This window comes from Sebastes umbrosus, chromosome 10 (assembly GCF_015220745.1).
Source record: "Sebastes umbrosus isolate fSebUmb1 chromosome 10, fSebUmb1.pri, whole genome shotgun sequence".
NCBI classification, from domain to species: Eukaryota; Metazoa; Chordata; class Actinopteri; order Perciformes; family Sebastidae; genus Sebastes; species Sebastes umbrosus.
In genome coordinates this window covers 19,253,700-19,272,893 of record NC_051278.1, presented here as the reverse complement: position 1 = coordinate 19,272,893, position 19,194 = coordinate 19,253,700, and the positions used below count along the sequence as shown (strand labels likewise).

Sequence of the window (19,194 nt, the reverse complement as noted above, 5' to 3'; positions counted from 1 at the left end):
CTGTTTTTTAGATGTTTATGACTCTATTTTAACAATTAATTTATGTTAGAAGAAAAGGATTTCATGGAATTCTAAAAATATTTCTTGTAAAAATACAGATTTTTTTTGCAAAACTTCTGAGTTAATGTAAATTTGGGCTTTTGCAACGTAAAATTACATGTTTCATCTGTGATTTATATGTAAATGGTCTTAGATTTACGGTGTATGATTATTCTAACAATAAATATATGTTAAAAGTAAAATATTTCTTGTAATATTACAGTAATAATTTTAAAGTAATTTTTTTTTTACAGTTTATTTATGTTAATTAACGGACAGTATTTTTCCGGGGTTTTTTTAACAGACATTTTCTGGCGCCCCTGCTGCCGGAAAATTTCCGTTATTTTACACTTTTTGTTTTTACAGTGCAGGATGACAGAGGTTTTTTTTGTTTGTTTTTTTAAACAAATTCAAATCTACAAACAACAAGTTGCATACAGAACAAGAACAAATAAAATATGTAAAATTATACATGAAAATAATAATAAATTAAATTAAGGGCTATGGGGCTGTACCTGTAATTCATATTATTCTATTATGCTAAGAAGTTTCAATGCATTTTTGTTTTTCATGACTTTAAGGGCTTTTATGTAAGAAAGAAACTCAGAATGAAACACATTAAACCTATAGGTTTCACTACTTGGATTTGTGCAAATAAAATTTTCCAAGAATGAGAATGTTATTCACCAGAAAGTCATCTTTGTTATTGTCCATGACATGTCCATAATCAATGTCCTTTTGAGAGAAGTTTCCCAGATGAGAAACTTTTGGGAAAAGCCAGTCATGTATATCAGAAGCCATAAAGCTCCAGAATACATACAATGAAAAAAAAAATGATCAGTAGTTTCAGTATCATCACAAAAAACACAGTCATTGGTTTCAATTCCAAATCGTTGTCGCAACAAATCACTGGATGGATACACTACGTTTAATATTTTAAAATGGATTTCTTTTGCTTTGGGAGTTATGGGGAATTTTAGATATTTAGTTCGTAACCAGGATGACAGAGTTTTGAATAAAGCAGTTTAACCTACTTTATTACATCAATCTGCAAACATTGACACTTAGATCAAAGCCACACCTGCAGAAACCAAACCACTGTGGGGGCCACTGACCATGGTTGGTCTTCAGCCCCTGAAGGATCACATTTTTTATCAGGATTTGTTGAACTTTTTATGAGAAATGTTGCCTTAATTGCTATGATAAAAAAATGTCAAATTCTTTAGGAAATTTTCAAGAAAACTGGAAGCTTTTCAGTCCTGTGTTTGTGGGTTACCACTGTTCCAATTAGGGGGTGACAGGAGAAATTTTTAATAAATAAACACTAACAAATAGATGAAAAAAATCACACTCAAGTGAAACAACCTCATCCTTAATAATTGTATTTCAAACTTTTGAATTGTCACTTAATAGAAAACAACTGCATCAACATCACACACCAATTCTTATCACAACTCAAATAGTTGAATGCTATTCTATTATAACGTTTATTTCAGAAAACCTACACATGTATAATGACTTTACCGAATATATAACTAAAAAATAACTGACATATTAAAATGATTTAATGATTAATACAAAATATAATATAGTATTGTTGATATGTATTGTTATATGACAGTATACAAATATATAATAATGGTTAACTTGTGTGACATGGAATAAACACATGGTTGTAATGTAAAAAAAAAAAAGTAAAATGTATCTTTCACATATTTGAGACATTAATGCATCCATAAACTGTACATACATTACAGATAATTTGCTATAAAGAAATGCTATGGTGGTGATATCTTCAGTGATCTGTGTTTTCTGTATAGTTCCTCCATAGCTTGAACCCACAGTCAATTATCTAAAGAGAGAATAAAAATGTATATTTAAAAAAAACAAAAAAACAAGCTTTACATAAATGAATCAATCTGAGAAATTATTATACCGCTACGTGCTTTTGATGACACACATCTTCAATGGATAAGGGATCAGGTGTTTTACGGCAGCATACTGCTGCGTCCCAAACCAGATGGCTGCCAAGAAAACACAATGCCAAGTGACAGTCAGTCTTTTGTCTCCAACTAACAAATTAAATAAATATGATGCATGTTTGTTTTCATGCACCTGGCCGAGGTCATTCTGCTCGGCTGCTCGGGACATGAGGGTCGGCCATCCCGGACACTTTTTGGCCTCGTCTTCCTTTGTTTGGAGTCAATCCCTGGAAGAATCTATGGAAGAACAAGGACGCTGATAACTTAATTCACAAAACACATAAAGTCATTTACATCCAGGCATGTGGTACCGCAGTGTCATGCTCACAAATAACTACTGTATTCTGGTCTTTTTATGCGGTGTGACCTGTTGCCATGGTGGCTTCCAAAGGGGAAAAAAACACAAACGTTAAAGGTGTGTGGCAGCTACATGTTAGCTTCCATAGAGCTCTGTGGTGTTGTGTTGTGTTGTGGCTGGTTTGTGTTACTAACCAAATCTCGGTTGCCTCGCTCCTCCTGCCAGCACAGTGAGTCTGCCTCCCTGTCCAGCAGTCTGGACCAGAGTTCACAGCAAGCAGAGAAAAACAAACCTCACTCAGTTTAAAGAGCAGTTGAAAGACGCTTCAGATCTCCTCATTGGTTTCTGAATGACAGTGCATCATTTCCTTTATGTTTCTGCCTGTTTGCTGAATGACCAACCTTTGGGATGCAGCCATGTTGGTCAAACAAAGATCATGCATTTGTCTCAGCTGACTCAAGTAAATCTCCGCTTTCCTGCTCTTCTCAGGAATCCCAGGGATAATCTGTGATTGAGAGAAAGTAGTAAACATGAGTGCTTCTCCTCTGTTGTAACTAAAAGAGGCAACAGTAACGGCTGACCTACCAAATCAGGCATCTTGCTCTGGAAGCTCCTCATAAAGTTAGGCTGCAGGGTTGCAAATGTGGGGGCTTTCATCTGTGGGTGGCACATATTACATTCATCTATCATTTCCTTGTCCATTAATCATTTTGTAATATAAAAAGAGACGTCCCCTTGTATACGAGCTGAGGTAAGTATGGTGTAAAAGGTGTCATAGCCAGTGTCATTTCCCACAGTCCTGGTGTCCCGTTTGGCGCCTCTCTCTCCTCCTCCAACACCCCACCCAGCGCTAACTGTCACACCAGGCCACTTCCTGGTGTGGGCCTGCAGCGCTGTGAATTCATGTTATTGATCTATATGGTGCTATAGAGATCAACCCCAGCCCATTCATCTACAGTATGTGTCCTCAAAGGATAAGATGCAGGTGCAACTCAAATAAACTTTCCATTCAAGTCTGCATTTACATTGCTTCTTTTTAAAGCTTAAATAACTATAACAGTGTTTTTTGCATGTTTGATCCCATTTACTACAAATCATTTCACTTTACTGTGTTGTATACTGGATTAAAAATGATGGCATTCCCCCTCCAGGACACCACTGATATCCATTTGACCCAGTATGCTATGAAAATCTATTTTATGAGGCACAAACTTGCTAAAGTTATGATGTTACTATCAACATCTTCTTTAATTGTACTTATAGTTTGGCATTGCTGTGTGATAGTGTAGTTTATTTGACAAAAATGTAAACTTCTATTCAATAACAAAGTTTTAAGTCTCGCTGATTTTAATATTGAAATAAATGGAAGCCATGTGACCACCTTCATGTTGTGAAAAAAACATTGAAATATCTAAAGCACTTTGGAAAAACAGTCACATAAACTATAGAATTTGTAGTAAATGGGCTAAAGATGCTGAAACACTGGTATTATCCTTTAATACATTCTCATTCATTTATCACAGTGGATTAAATAATTGAAGAACATGACAATATAATGTAATATGATTCAACCAAAAACAAAAGTATGACCTCAAAAATTACCATAGAGTTGAATTATTACTACTCATACTGTGCAATATAATATTTTCAGGTGGAGTTTAATTTCATTCTCACTATGCAATATCATTTTCCACTTGTGCAATTTTGTTAATAGTCTGTTTATTGTCAAGACTGTATATACTGCTCCTATTTTTATACTTCCTTCTATTTAAATGGTTCATATTTTGTTATACTTTGTTTAGCTCTTTTTTACTGTGTTAGCTGATGCATCTTGTTTTTTGCACTATCCCCTTTTGCTGCTGTACACTGCAAATTTCCCCACTGCAGGACTAATAAAGGAATATCTTATCTTATCTTAACACCTCACTGACACTGTTTTATAAAGTTAGAAAGGAACATAGTTGTATCCCTTCTCTGTACATATTAATGTGAGGTAAACAAGAAAGTTAAGTGTTCCCACACATACTGTAAGTGCCTCACAAACACTCAAAGCCTGAATCCTGGATCGACACCCCTAAGGATGTCAACAGGGGTGGCAGGCCTCTCCGGCAGCGGAGGATCTGAGGTGTCAGCCTGGAGCTGCGGTGAGTAATGTTCCTGCATGCCTGCTGGCTTTCACTGGTCCTGTCTGACCACTGTTTGCTCTCCCTCCGGTCAGGCTCGTCCTCTGTTTGCTCAGGTCCGTTTTGACACAGAGGTGAGAAAAAAATGAGTCCTGCGTGTTTGTTCGTATATGCTCGTCTCAGCACCTGAACATAACCTCATTCTCCAAGGTTCTCACTTTTCTGAGTCTCTTCTCCGGCCTCTCTCCTGATCTCTGATATCACTGTAAAGATTTGAAATAATGTTCTCTAGGCCTCTATCACCTCTTAATTTATTTTTCTGCCTCCTTTAAAAATCGCTAAAATGTCATATTAGAAGCATTAAACTTAAAGCCAGGGTTGGTAATCTTAAGAAACTAGCAAGAGTATGCTACATTTTTTAAAAATGATCAAACCGATAATGACTCAGCTCAGTGTTACCAACTCTTTTTCCATGAAAGTAGCTAGCAGCACTATAGCTCCAAACGTCCCTAAAACTAGCGAGAAAGTCGCCAAGTCGGCAACACTGACAGCCCGTCCCTTCAGGCCTCCCTCCAAAGCCACTCCCCCAAAATTATCATAATGAACGCAAACATATCATAATGAATGTGAACGGCAAACATAGCTATTGTCAGTACCCACAGCTGTCAAGCTATAGCAGCTTGTGGAAGACTCTGGTGACGCACAATGAGTGCATGCAGGCAGGCAGGTAGCCGTCCAATCATATCATTCAGGCCGAATTAAAGGATTGGACAGGTTTATTACAGTCCTGCAACAGCCACAGATACCAGATTGTTTTATTTTTTTCGTCAGAGCATTTGATTTATTGATCGCTGTCAGGATTCAATTAATTTCTAAAGATTTTTTTTAAAGAATTTCAACACATATAACAAAATATGTTTTTGAAGAAGATTACCAACCCTAGCTTTAAGCAAGTCTTCTGTTCGCTCTTTGGGTAACAGCTCGGTGAGCCTTTTCCGTAACACAAGCTACAACCATACTCTGATTTACTGCCTAAATATTTAAAAGAATAGTTATGTTAGTTAGATGTGAATAGTTAGATTTGAAGATATATACCACTCTCTGACAAAGCGGTAGTCTATCAATCTTCTCATCTAACTCTCAGCAAGAGAGCAAATAAGTGTATTTCCCAACATGTGAAAACTAATACTTTAAAGGTCTTACTGATAACATTTTTATGTAGACGAATATTAAAAAACAAAACAAAAAAAAATATCCATTGAGCAAAAAAGTATGGCTTTTCTGAAAAACAAAACAAAAAATATTGTAATTGTGAATTAATCATTTAAAAAAATTTGGCGGGTCCAAAATGAATGTTTTGTTTATATCTGTGAAAGATATCTGACGGTTCCCACTTCTAAAAAGGCTTGTGAGCCAATAGTAAAACAACGTTGGTATCACGTGGTATTTCTGGGTCGTCAGTTAGTGTGGTAAATACAGATAAATGGCTGAGATTGACGGTAAGTGCCTGGCAACGACTTGTTGTGAAGTAAATCTAATTGAACCGGGGAGGGAGAATGCAGCATCTAGTGGCTGAATGTTATCAATGTTATCAATAGCACCTTTGATATTGTGTTTAAGTGTACTGTGTTTCTTACATATGGTGAGAGAAAATAGAGGAACTGAAAAGGGAGCTGGATGCAAAGAGAATGAAAATATATTATCAAGCCCACAGTGATGTGTGTAACTGTTGAGTGTTTTTCTATCAGTGTGGGTTGTTGGTTTGAGGAGGCAGTTGTGTGATCACTGCTCCAGGTGCGTTTGCCTCTCACTGCCCTTGTTAAGTGGGATTACTGCCCCTGTGGTTTTGACACTAACCTTGGGAAACATTTGCTCAGTTTCATCCTTCTCCTGGCTGCCACCGACTATCAGCTCCGCCGAACTCTCCCTTGAACCAGACCCTTGCTCTAATAACCTACACACACACACATATTAAACAAATATTACATTTTACAGTTGGAAGAAAAAAGGGCCATCAACAGGAAACCATAAATCCTCAATTTAACCTAATGGATAATGATTGAGGATATTTATCGTCGGGTCAACTTGCTGTGATGTCCGACCTGCACACAAATGTCAGGTTGTTAATATATTCCTAATGGTGTGCTACTTCTCAAGAGTAGCACATAGTGTGGTGCAGCTCACACCCAATAACACTGCGCACTCAGGTGACAACACACTTTGTCTGCTGGGTGCAAACTGGCTCCAGGGAGGACTCCTGAGCAAGGCAGCGTTTACTCACAGCACAGTGCAGCAGGTAACAGATCTATACAAACACAGCAGGAGCTGCAGGTGGAGGAATGAGGATGTGGATCATATATGTACAATATTAGTGCTGACATGGTGGCAGATGACACTGCAGAAGCTTGAAAAACTAATTCAAAATGTTTCCTAGCAGGATGCTACAAAATAAGAAGCAACCAGACCTCTGTCTTATGTACATTTTCCACTCATTGAAGTCAATTTATAGTAATAGACGTGGTATGTTCTGGTCAATCTAATTTTGTAGACCTGTGAAATTCAACATGTTGAAGAGACCATGACCAGATGGCCACAAAGATAGCAAATTACAGCCTCAACTGTTCAATAAATCATAGCAGCTAATAATAAACGTATAAATAGCCACAAAGCAGGACAGATTGGATGAATTGGCTCATTACTTAAAAGCACAAACAAGGACTCCATATTGGCTTCAGCTCTAATTGCTTTTATTTTGGGTATTTCTTATGGATGTGGGGAATGTGCCTGTGGCACAGTCGGGTTGGGGGGCGTAGGGGTGGCGCTGTCTTGCCATGTTTGTCTGTAGAGCGGTGAGATTTCACACCGATGGAGGACCTGTCAACGCTAACCTTCACTCGCCTTCTTACCGAGCTCCTAATGTCCCCAAGCCAGCGTGCTGTTTGACGGTGGAAGCCTCGTGCTAACATCATACATGCTCCTACTAAACAGAGTTCAGCCCTAATTAACAAGGGTGACACTGTTCTGTTATACATTCACAACATGTAAACACAAAGGACACTGAGGTGGATGTGAGCAGGTGTAAAAATGTATCTGAACAACGTGCCTCTGAGATCACTTTCTTTATGTTAAAAGCAAAAACACCGGCAAAGTATCATTTGTGAAATTTGCATTTCAGCACTTGCATGAATCTCCAGTTGTTGAGTGTTATGTTATAAAGAGACAACTGCAGAGATTAGGGGAAAAGGGAAGCTTTTGAGAGCTTTCTTATGTGGAATATACTTCAAAGTGCTTTCAATGTGTCTTTTTGCTCATGACCACTCAAGGCCACTTCAAAAATAAGTAAAAAAAAAGGAATACAAGCTGGGAAATTAGAATTAGAAATTAGAAATTAGCTGGGAAAACTAATTTTGAGGTATATGTCACTAGTATTAGGAAGTGCTGTATGCTCAAAAGTAGTATTTTTTCACTTAGCAAGATATTCAAAATACATTGATTAAAAATAAGTCCCTATATCTCACTGAAATGTTACTTGTTGGTTGATTGGGTCTTAGGTGTTATGAGATACTTTGACTAATAATTAGACAATTATACTTGGTAAGATTTTGTGTTTTTGCAGTAACTTAAAACAGAAAAGGCAACATTTTCTGACATAACTTTGCGTAACTTCACTGCTGAAATGTATGATTTGAAATACTCGAAATAGTTGAACAAGGTTGAAATAGTGAAGTCGTAGTTGAAGTGGCAGTCGATCTACAGTTACAGAAAAAAACTGTTAAAATGGATGTGCTGAAAGAAGCTTAAGTTTCAGTTTAAGTCTAAGCGCTGAATGAAGTTGAAGAATCAATTCAAGTGTAAATGCAAAGTGAAGTCAAAGTGCTAAAAGGAATTGAAAAGATTAACCACTGTAAGAAGTTGAAATGTCAGTTGATATAAGGTGACAAATTTAACTGGAAGCATCAGTTGAAATGGAAGTCCTGAAAAACATTAGTGGCGGTTCAAACGTATAAACTGAAAGACGATGTCAGTTTAACTGTCAGCTGAAGAGTAAGCAAACTCTTCAATAAAGTTTCTTAAAACTGAAGCGTAATGCTCGTATAACTAGTGATGAGTGGAACCACAATACAAAGTCTAACAGGCTCTCAGATAATCTCTGCCACTTCTTCGTTAAATGGAGATCTGTTTGCCTGGAAGCCCAAACTGGAAACTCTCCAAACAGTTCAACATCTGCTCGCAGTGCTGGCATGAAGTGACACCACTGGCCCAATTGCTATATCTCTTTTGTGGTGGACATAATTACGACATTTTCCCCTGGACGATGTTTGTCAGAGTCAAAGCGACCGTCCGAGGAGGTGAGTCTCCACAACAGCGGGGTCAGATTGTGTTTGGTCATCTCACTTGTACGTGAGTAATCAGCTCTCTCTTCCAGGAGGGTCCATGCTAAACAAGCCTCCAGTGGAGTCGGTGTTTGTTCTTAAAGGCAGCGCAAACACAGATCCAGAGTGCTCACAGTTTTAGACCAGAGGCCTCAACAGCTGAGCACCATCTCCCTGCCGGGCCCACCACCAACAACACCACCAGCTGTATCTTTGACACATAAAACCTTGAATATACAGAATATACTGCAAGTCTTAGTATATTGTTATACGTTTATATTGTTACAATGTTTCATGTTATAACGTTTCATGTATGTTATAACAATTAGTTATCATGTTTTAACATGAAAAGTTTCATGTTATAACAAGATACTGATCCATTTTTGTTTTTTTCTGGAGTGGCAGTAATACGCTGCCGTAAGAAAGCAAATAGGCTTATGTCCCAAACTGTCAAACTATTGCTTTAAAAGTACTGAATGTTGCAGGTTTTATAATGAAAGCAGCTGAGATAATTAATCGAAAATAATAATTAGGCAGGGGTCAATACTCAAGCAAATTTAAAACAAATTCAGACTTATTACAGTGTAGGTAGTGTCCACCTGGAGTGGTCCTCATGTCCTCTATCTTCAGCGGTGCAGGGATGTTTTTCTGATGTCTTGTGTTGAGTCATCAAATCAGCTGCAGGTCTGCTCTCCAGCACTGTTAACATTGCACATGCAAAGTCATATCTACTGCTTTTTTTCCAAAATAGATATATAAAGAAGGTTTTGATATGAATCTGTTACTCAACTCCTTATCCTGACATCCTCCAAGACTTTATGTAACTGTGATGGGTGACGGTTATACGTGATGCACCTATAAAAGTCCTCCAAGTCATGGTGGGTTTTCAGGTGTCCACGCTCAGCTAACTGCTTCTGGAGGTCAAATATCTCAGAAAAGACACAGTGACAGAAAACTATGATGACTGTCACGGTGAGGGATGAAATATAAATCAATGACAGAGTGGATTAAAGTCAGGTGTTTCAGTGCTGGGGGCAAAACCTACCAGGTAATAGCTGGTTTTTGGGAGGGACTTCAGGTAGGAGTCATTGTGCTGCAGCTTGGAGAAGGACAATTTCTTTTGTCTCTGCAGAAGAAAAGAGGAGGCAGACAGTCAGAGGAGGACAGAGACGGAGAGCTGTGGGAATAAAGATTTAAAGTGAGCCTCCCTTGTTTCAGGGGCTGGGAAACAGAGTACACAGAACAAATGAGAAGTAAACACGCAGCCACAGGAAGCCATTAACAGCAGCACGGACCAATTAGGCCTCAGCAGGTGTCCTTGCCTTTGCCTGCTTTGGTCCTGCCTCACCTCTGTGTCTGTGACAGAGTCTCTCGATCTGGGAGCTGAGGAAACAACGGGTAGTTTCATTTGCTCAGCAATTTGAAGCAAAGGAGTCCTACTGGAGGGCCTCTATAGTCCTTTATTGTGCTCTTTTTGTCTCCTCCCCACCAAGTGCAAGTCATTAGAGAGGACAATTACAACCTCCTAAAGAAGCTCCTCTTTTACATGAGGGGAAGATAAGACAGGATCTCTCTCATGTTAGACCCCCTCTATGCAGGCACTCTCTAAAGCTTATTGCTCTTTTCACACCCTGTCAGAGTAGAGACGAGACAGTCAAAATCAAAGTCAATCAGAGCAGCTACGGCAGAGGGAGAGTTAGACACAAGAACAGGAAACTACATGTTAGAAAAAAAAGAAAAAACATAAAAGGAAAAAGAAGTGAAAGAATGTTAATTTGAGTTTTAAACAACTTAATACCTCATTGTGAAATGTCACCATTACTAAAACCTTATTGTTGATATTTAAATACCTCTGGAATCATAGCATTGACATATTTTACTTTGAAAATCAACTTTCTAATTTTGTGGTTTGAATTTGCACTTTCAAATTTCCAGAGGGTACATTGTATGGAGGACGGAACCTGCCAAAATAAAAATTAATAATAATTAAATGATTCGATAAATAAATATATATGTCACTAAATGTAGCAAAAAATAGTATTAAAAATAAATGTAGCCATTAATTAACTAATAAAAATGTGTCGTGGATTGATATTTATGATTTAATGTGCTTCTTAATTTATTACATTAACATTACATTACCCTTTATTTATTCATACATTTGTATTAATTCCCATATTATTTACTCTTCTATTTATTTTACCTTTTATTTATGTATCTATTTTTATTAATTTTTAAATGTATTTATTTATTTTATTTTATTTTTTATTTTGGCAGGTTTCGTCCTCCATAACTTTCAGGTGGTGCAATTTCAAAACGTGATTTTTCAGTATTTTCAAGGGTTCACCAATTAAGAGAGAAAATTAAAATGTCCAATTTTCAAAAAGCGATTTATAACGCCACTATAACTGATATTTTTATAATGAGAATGTATCAAATGACAATGTGAAGACAATGTGACAATATAAAAAGGGGTCACTTTTAGTGATGAATTTTTTGAAATGGCAAGACAAAATTACTTAATTCAAACAGTGTAATCTCAAATAAGATGGTTTTCAAAATAAAATATTTCAATGCTATAAACTCAGTGTTTTTTTTACATTTCAACATTAATTATTCCATAGTTATTAATTTCCACTATTAGGTATTCTGCTGTTTTAATTATTACGGCCTTTCTTTGCTTCCATAGATTTGATTAAATGCTCAAACATCACTTGCAAATTATTAGTTTCATCTGCAGCAAGTTATCATTTGAATAAATTATAACAATAGTTGCTACGGAAGTCACATTCATCAACAGTGTTACTGTGCAGGACTTAAAAACTCACAGGATTAAGTTGTAAACAGGAGCTGCATTTGTTTTAATGATATGCATGTTACTTGAGGAATAAAAGAGAAAGTGGAGGTGTTGTAGAGAAAACAGGGAGGCTTTGATTTACATGGTTGTGTATTTGAGCCCAGACACAGTGGTAGGCAAACAGCGGCCTGCGGGTCATATCAGGCCCTCCAGCAGAACACAGGCCCCCCGATGAAAGCTGAAGTTTTGACTTTTATCGTTTACATCAAAACTTTTCCTCCCGAAGATACAAACTCATGAAAATCCCAATAAATATGACCTTGTTACACCTACTACTGCCCCCCACATGAAGAGAGACATGCAAACCACAACTCTGCGCCTGGCTATTTAAACAGAGCATGCCCTGAGATAAAGTCTCAAAACAAACAATTTTATAAATACATTTTATTCTTAAATTAATGAAAAATAAAGAAACAAACAAATGTTGAAAATGTGGATGGATGTAATCACTGACCCCTGGTTGTAGTGTATGTAGAACAGCTATTCTCAACCACTGGGCCGGGGCCTACTGGTGGGCCTCAGAGCGCCATTTAGTGGGCCGCGGAGGTACTGTAAATGGTAAGATTAACCTCTTAGAAGTCCGACAGCCGCTATTCTGTTTTCAGAGGTCGTAGTGGGCTCACTACTAAACCTAAGGAATCCATTGGTCCTAACCATGTCATGCTAGGTTGTCGGGAAGAGCGCTAAATTACGCTCCAATGTTACGCTAAATTTTGGCAAGGAAAAACTGGCATGGCCATTTTCATAGGGGTCCCTTAAAAATGGGTTCAATTGGTGCCCACAAGTCTCAACTTTGACAGAAAATGGAGCGGTTTTTGAAACGAAAAAGTGATGTTGGCGACAAGTGCAGCAGTAAAAGCTCAAAGCGTGTGGTAGCCCAGTTTCTCATTTATTTGGGAAGTGGTCCTTGGAAATTTTCTAACAATCAGAAGTGGGCCTCAAGTTAAAAAAGGTTGAGAACCCCTGATGTAGAAAAACAGGAAATATAGTCAAGACTGGAAAGCTAATTAATTTCATATCAGATTGTTTTGGGTATTTTGGTTGATTGTAAATTTGTTAAGGATGTTACAGATTTGCACCATAAAGTACAATATCAACTAATACTTGAAGAAGGGCTCTGTGTCAAAATCTTAATATTAAGACTTGTATTATTTTTATTTTTATATTGTGCTCATATAGTCAATATTTCTAAATTAATGTGTTTAATGAAATTACCACAAACTAATTTAGACCCAGAATCTTGGGTCAAGCAGATCAACACGTGGCCCTGAAGCTGATTTCTGCCACCTCAAGTTGAAGTAGGTAGTAATGGTGTGACACACTCTGCAGGCAACCAATAGAAACAACAAACTGGGATAAAAGTTCAACACGGTTGGAGGATTTCAGGGGCAGCAACGATTAAGGTATTGGATATTATGAGTTTAAAATATCAAAAAAAGATAATATAAGTTGTGAAACCATTAAATGTGAATGTCAGACAGATTTTGACCTCTGCAATTCATGCACATGACTCACAAGACAAAACCCTCAGTTTTGACATTAAGATTTAATGATTTACCTGCTTAGTTTCAGTCTGTGACTTTGCTCTGGCTGTCTCGTCTCTCTGCTGCTGCAGCAGTAGTCTCTGTGAGTGGACCTTGTCTTTGAGCAGGGCAGCATAGCGGCTGCACAGAGCATCCCGGAGATGGTGCATGTTCCTGTAGGCCTCTAGATGGAGCTGGAGGACAAACAAAGACACTAACTGAAGGGGAAATGAGGTAAAAGGAAGCATCACTTTAGTATGGAGGCAGAGAGCAGAGCTTCAGTAATGACTACAGATGATGAAATGATTGATTACTGATCAAAAAGCAGTGGATATTTCTTTATACAATGTTCTCTCAGTACATTGTTGTGTCTTCTCTGCTGATGACTGGCAGCATAACAAGTGTCTTTATGACTATGAAAGTGTGTTAAACATTTTATTAGTATTTATCAACCTGCTCGAGGTGAGCATGACGCCGGGCCTTGGCCTCTTGGTCCGGGTCTGGACCTTTCTCCTGCATTCCCTTCCTCCTCCTCCTCCGAGGCTCAGCTCTGACTTCATCCCCTGCCTATCAACAGTGAAAACCCAATTTAGATGCTGTGGGAGTGAATCAGTCAGCTTGCCTGAAGATTAAAAAAAAAGAATGCATTTTTGGTAATCCCTCTCGTCTGCCAAAAGCAACCTCCCACACAACAGCCTGACATTGTGTTCCTGCAATACCCAGCTAAAAAAGAAAAAGCAGATACGCAGGAGGAATATGCCCACCTCCTCTCCTACAAAGCATCACCTTATTTCCTGCATTTCTCTAGAAATCTATTTTGTAAGGCTGTGATCTGCCCTAAGCAACGGTGTCCTTATTTAATCCTTATTTAAGACTGATACCCAACAGATGTTGCAGAGGTTTTAGAGACAGATTTCAACTAATACGTCCGAGGCAAAATGTTGTCTTATCCCAGAGTATAAAGAGAAAATATAAGATGAATGCAAAATGTGGAGCATGTTATCAAAGAATGCAAGGCTAATGGGAGTTAACAGCATGCATGCCAAAGCAGATTAACTACACAGAAATACACGCTCCCTGTTATAACCCTTAAATGAAGAATGAAACATGCTTGAGCTTTTTATGGGAGGACTGCACTCTCTGATCTAAAGTCTTCTCTCTGAGGTCAGCCTGTCTCTGGGAAATGCCTTGTTCCTGCCACTGAATGACCACATTACTGAAGTTTTATGGGCTGAGTCTGGTCAGGAAGTGTCTGCTTTGTCTTTTCTCACAAGAAGCTGCTGGAAACGTGGGATTTATCAGTTCCGTTGCCACAGCGATGCTGTCGTGGCAGAGCCAAAAGGGACCTGCCGTTCTTTTTTTTGCTCTCACTGCTGTGTGCAAAGTGTCAGTGACGGGGCGAAGGCAGCGTCCATCTGCGCTCCCTGCCACGATAAATCAGTGGAGGATAATGCAGCTGTCCTGCTGTACCACGTCACCCTGCTAGACAGTGATCAGGACACTGCAGAGAGGTGGACAGAAGCCTGCAGCCGGATCCATAGAGAGAGAAGGGAAGAGACATTGCAGACAGAAATAGAAAAGCCATTACATGTTTCAGGTGTAAACAGTTTGTGGGCAGAGGATGAAAAGACAGAGCTGAAAAGAGAGACCTTGAGTTCGGATAAAGTGTTTCCACTTGTAACCAAGCCGACCATCTCAACTTGTTGCCAGCTCTTTAAATTCTACTTTTCCCTATTGAACACAAGTATTTGAGCTACTTCAGACGTAATAATGCAGCTCTCACCCCCAGGACAGACACGGCTCATGAATAGCTCGGCTTCAGGCCTCTAGACAGCAGTGAATACCAGAGAGGGGCACATAAACAAGGCCACAATTGAAAAGACACAATAGGAGGAGGATTACACAACATTCGGTCACCGAGCCAGTAGATAATATCATCACCGGAGCCACGGAGAACCCAGCGGGTCTTGGTACGCACTGTACTGTATTGGCTTGGCCATGATCTCAGACAATAATGCCACTTAATGACACTGAATGGGAACATCTATTCAGGACGAGATGCTTCATTCTGGCAGTTTGTTTGTTTACTCACATGACAAGTGAGAAATCTGTAATGTCATGTACTGGACCACAAGAAACACTTGTTCTTGACACCTGATTCATTCCTGAATAAAATGTAATTTAACAGGATAACAGCAGGATAAAATAGGAAACTCCCAGTGCTGATGAGTGGGTTATTTAAAGTACCTTTCTGACATCAACAGGTAAGAAGTGTGTATCCCGAATAGAGGGCAGAGCGCTGGATTGATGAGGGCACCCAGGTCTCATGGCAAATCCACTACTGAGGTAATCTTTAGAGAAAAGATCGTTGGCATCAAATCCCAAATAATATCAAACGACAATATTACCTAAGGATTTAAGTCATTTAAAAAAAATAGCTTACCAGTTGTTGGTGTGTGGGCTTTTCGAACACACTGTAAAGTCTGATTGTCCAACTTGAGGCTTTAAAGTGCACCACACACCGAATAAAACTCTGGTTACCAAGTTACAGAGAACAATGGGAACGAGTTAAACCTTATTGCAGGGACACACACACATTTTAAATATGTTTGTGACCCTGCATGAAGATGTAATTTGTGTCCAAGGCTGTTGTGGTTTCCTTTAAAAAGTTTCCCTTGACTGGTTTAACAGCCAATACAATAAAACACAGGCAGCTCAAGAGAACCAACAAAGGCTTAATTTCTCTGTAACTCTGGTTTATTGCATTTTGTTTTTGGTTCGTTTCTAAGCCCTCAATTGGTCCCTGACCAGCTGTTTCTCCCTGAGCAGTAATATAAAGTTAATTATAGAATTAAAACATGGTTATTTGTAGCTCAGTAAGAACCACAAGAGCATGGGAATGTCAGGATTAAGCCCTCATTTCAAATGTTGCAAACCGTATAGCTCTGGCACGTTTTATGAAATTATCTCCCAGATATTTACTTTTTATCATTAGCTACATGTGTAATATAACAAAAGTAAAGACTTGGAGGTAATTTCCTGAAGGGATCATGCACCTGGGCCCCACAGACACACTGGTCAACCCTGCTTAACAGGAAATCTAAGAGGCTTAGTACACTAATGCCCAAATGGCCTCAGGTAGCAACAGTGGCAACAAAAGATCCTTTAACATTAAGTCTGGAGAAGTGGCCAGAAGTGTAAAAGAAATCTAAACGACTGCAATTCAGCATCATGTAACATAATTATTCAGGAGGCACAACATAAATGAGCTTTTTAAAAGACACTTGTGTAATTTAAACATTTTTTACTTCAAATGGCATAAAATCATCAAGCTGAGAAAACAGTACAAATATTTAGTCAATATTAAATACTGTACATCGCTGATAAATCCCTACAAAGGATATAAGCCTCTTATTAGAGGAAAAATAAACAGTCCAGTTTGGTTTCATTATATATAAAACCCTGTTGTTGACGGTGCATTGTTCTCCAACACAAAGGAAACAGGTTCGGCGTCGCTTTTACGCAAAACCCCTCTGCCAATCCACTGAAAACAAAACCCCATGTGCAAAGGACGACAATATTAAAGTATTCAGTTGAAACTTTAACCAAACATTGAACAGGCATTAAACTGGCAAAGCAAACGTCCCTGTGAACCATAAGAAGCACTGTTGGCTGCAATCAAAAGCTTTAAAATCATATTTTTTTGATGAGGAGAGTGAAAGTCAAATGTCCTCTTATTCCAATTTACTTTTCATTTTTCTTCAATGAGTGCCATTTTTGTGACACTATAATAAATAACTCAAACAAATTGACATTCCTTATGGAGTGGATTTTCTTTCTCCCCTCTCATTTGCAAATTTTACAAGACTCAAATTTTAAGATGGCATTGCAGGAGGCCTACACACTTTTCCATGAGTCCATCATCATCATCTCTCCAAGTCTGCTGTTCAAAAAATGTATTCCAATTTACTCATCTATTTTTCATTTTCTTCAATGGAGTGCCATTTTTTGTGACACTTGTTTTAGTAAATAACTCAAACACAATTGACATTCCTTATGGAGTGGATTTTCTCCCCTCTCAAATTGTACAAGACTCAAATTTAAGATGGCATTGCACATCGGTGCACACTTTTCCATGAGTCCATCATCATCTCTCCAAGTCTTACTGTTCAAAAAAAACAAACTATCAAAAAGTCAGGGTGTCAGCAGCCTTTAAGTGCAGAAAGTTTGTCCACTTTTCCCAAAGCAGCTGCGTTTTCCACCCCTTTGAGCCACTCTTTACATTTCCTCACAACAGTCTCGTCCACGTCTCCGTCCTCCTCTTCGTACTCCACGTCGTCGTACTTGTACTGATCGTTCAACAGAGAGATCTTAACGATGGCTGTGATGTCCTGCTCGGCGCTCTCCTGCTTGGCTCCTGCAGCAGAAGGAGCGCTCGCTTTGGTCGCTCCTTGGTGCGTCTTTTTGATGGATGGAAAGACGCGCCTGGAGTGGCGAAAGTCCGCAGACGCGCAACACTTCTGCTGCTTTGCCATCATCTGCTTTTCCAGATTTCGTTTTTGGATGACGAGAATGGCTTCAGGGGTGAGACTGAGGGTGAACTGGATCTTCCCTTCCTCTTTGTGGAGGTGTCTGGATGAGTCCATGGAGCTGGAGCGCCTGACTCCTTCGGATGGATCCTGAGGTTTGGGTATGGACAGCCAGGAGGAGCTTTTTCCCTGGGTCTCCTGACCGACACCTGCCTTCTGAGGGGGGCTTTTACTCTTGTCTTTTCGACCCAAATTCCTTAAATTCGCTGCTGTCCAAGAAGAGGACTGTTTTTCCTTCTCCGACCCTCCTTTCTCTCCTTTGCTGGTGATCTCAGTGTGAGGAGGAGGCACTGCCATGGCTTTCTTTTTCCCGAATAGATCCCTGCCTGGAGAGGAGATCCGCTGGTGGAGGCTGATGGGCGGAAAAGGCATTTTTGTGAAGGTGATCAGGATAGAAAAACGTGCAAAAAGTGCAGATGATGATGAGGAAGCCCTGCGCAATTATTCAACAGCATTATCCAACACAGCGAGGTGCAGAGAGAGAAAGACAGAGAGAGAGAGAGAGAGAGAGAGAGGCTGTTGTAGTGCACCTGTTGTCCTGCACTGACTGGAGTTCAACTGGTGTACAGACACACCACACGGCCTGCTGGCTGCTTTATGATGGAGCAGGCAGGAAGGAAGGCGTGGTCAGGACAAGCACCAAACAAAGCCAGGAAAAAAAAAAAAACTGTGGTGGGTGATGTCATTTCATAATTTCCCAATAACTTCCTGAAGCGATGAGATGACATCCAGCTCATGTTTCCTCCTCATCTTTTTTCTCACAGCGCCTCTCTGCTGGTTTACAGTCATTGGAAAACATCGGTAATTAATCAGCCTGAAAAATGTTAATCATCTTCTGCAGAATTATGATGTAGTGAGTAAACCCAGATGGATATATTTCTAACTTAACAGTGACATCCGAACAGTGGATTGCATATATGAAAACAGCCGTGAAAAAAGGGAAAAAATAAAGTATAAAAAATAAATAAAAGTGACATCTGGTTTTCTCAAATGTGACTCACTTTTTGTCTATTTTAAAGAATTACATTTCTAACTTTAAACAGACAAATTCATTGGAAATAAAGCAGAGAATACTGCATCTTTTTAAAGGTTCTCTATCCAGTGGTTCCCAAAGTGGGGTCCGGGGACCTCGAGTGGTCCATGAGTTGGTTCCATGGGGTCCCTAGCAAAAAGGGGAATAATTAATTTTCACTATAATTCCATCCTTTAAGGGACTGTATGTACCTTCTTACACGTATAAATCACCCGGGTCGGTGTCCGATGCGAGCTCACATGTGGCTACGCCGTTCAGGCAAGACTCCAACACAAACTACATGGAAGCACCAAAACCGCAAAGTTATATCTAGTGAAGCCCGTCTATCAAAACATTGGAAATCAGCCTGAAAAATGTTAATCATCTTCTGCAGAATT

General features: G+C 39.1%; 1 protein-coding gene and 1 long non-coding RNA gene across 2 annotated transcripts; both read right to left on the bottom strand.

The window, feature by feature from the left end:
- Positions 1-981: 981 nt before the first annotated feature.
- On the bottom strand, positions 982-2,569 carry LOC119496073. Its single transcript, XR_005208627.1, has 4 exons — positions 2,514-2,569; positions 2,155-2,258; positions 1,976-2,063; positions 982-1,891 (listed from the first exon to the last, which is right to left on the bottom strand). It is a non-coding gene; the product is annotated as an uncharacterized LOC119496073 (long non-coding RNA).
- A 13,891-nt stretch (positions 2,570-16,460) lies between these two features.
- Positions 16,461-18,342, bottom strand: prr18 (proline rich 18). The gene has a single exon (XM_037781315.1). It carries the CDS (start codon positions 18,154-18,156, stop codon positions 17,398-17,400), a length of 759 nt encoding a protein of 252 aa, XP_037637243.1. The 5' UTR covers positions 18,157-18,342; the 3' UTR covers positions 16,461-17,397.
- Between the last annotated feature and the right edge of the window lie 852 nt (positions 18,343-19,194).

Coding starts and splice junctions, on each gene's coding strand:
- prr18 (XM_037781315.1), bottom strand. CDS start 18,156: ATGCCTTTTCCGCCCATCAGCCTCCACCAGCGGATCTCCTCTCCAGGC.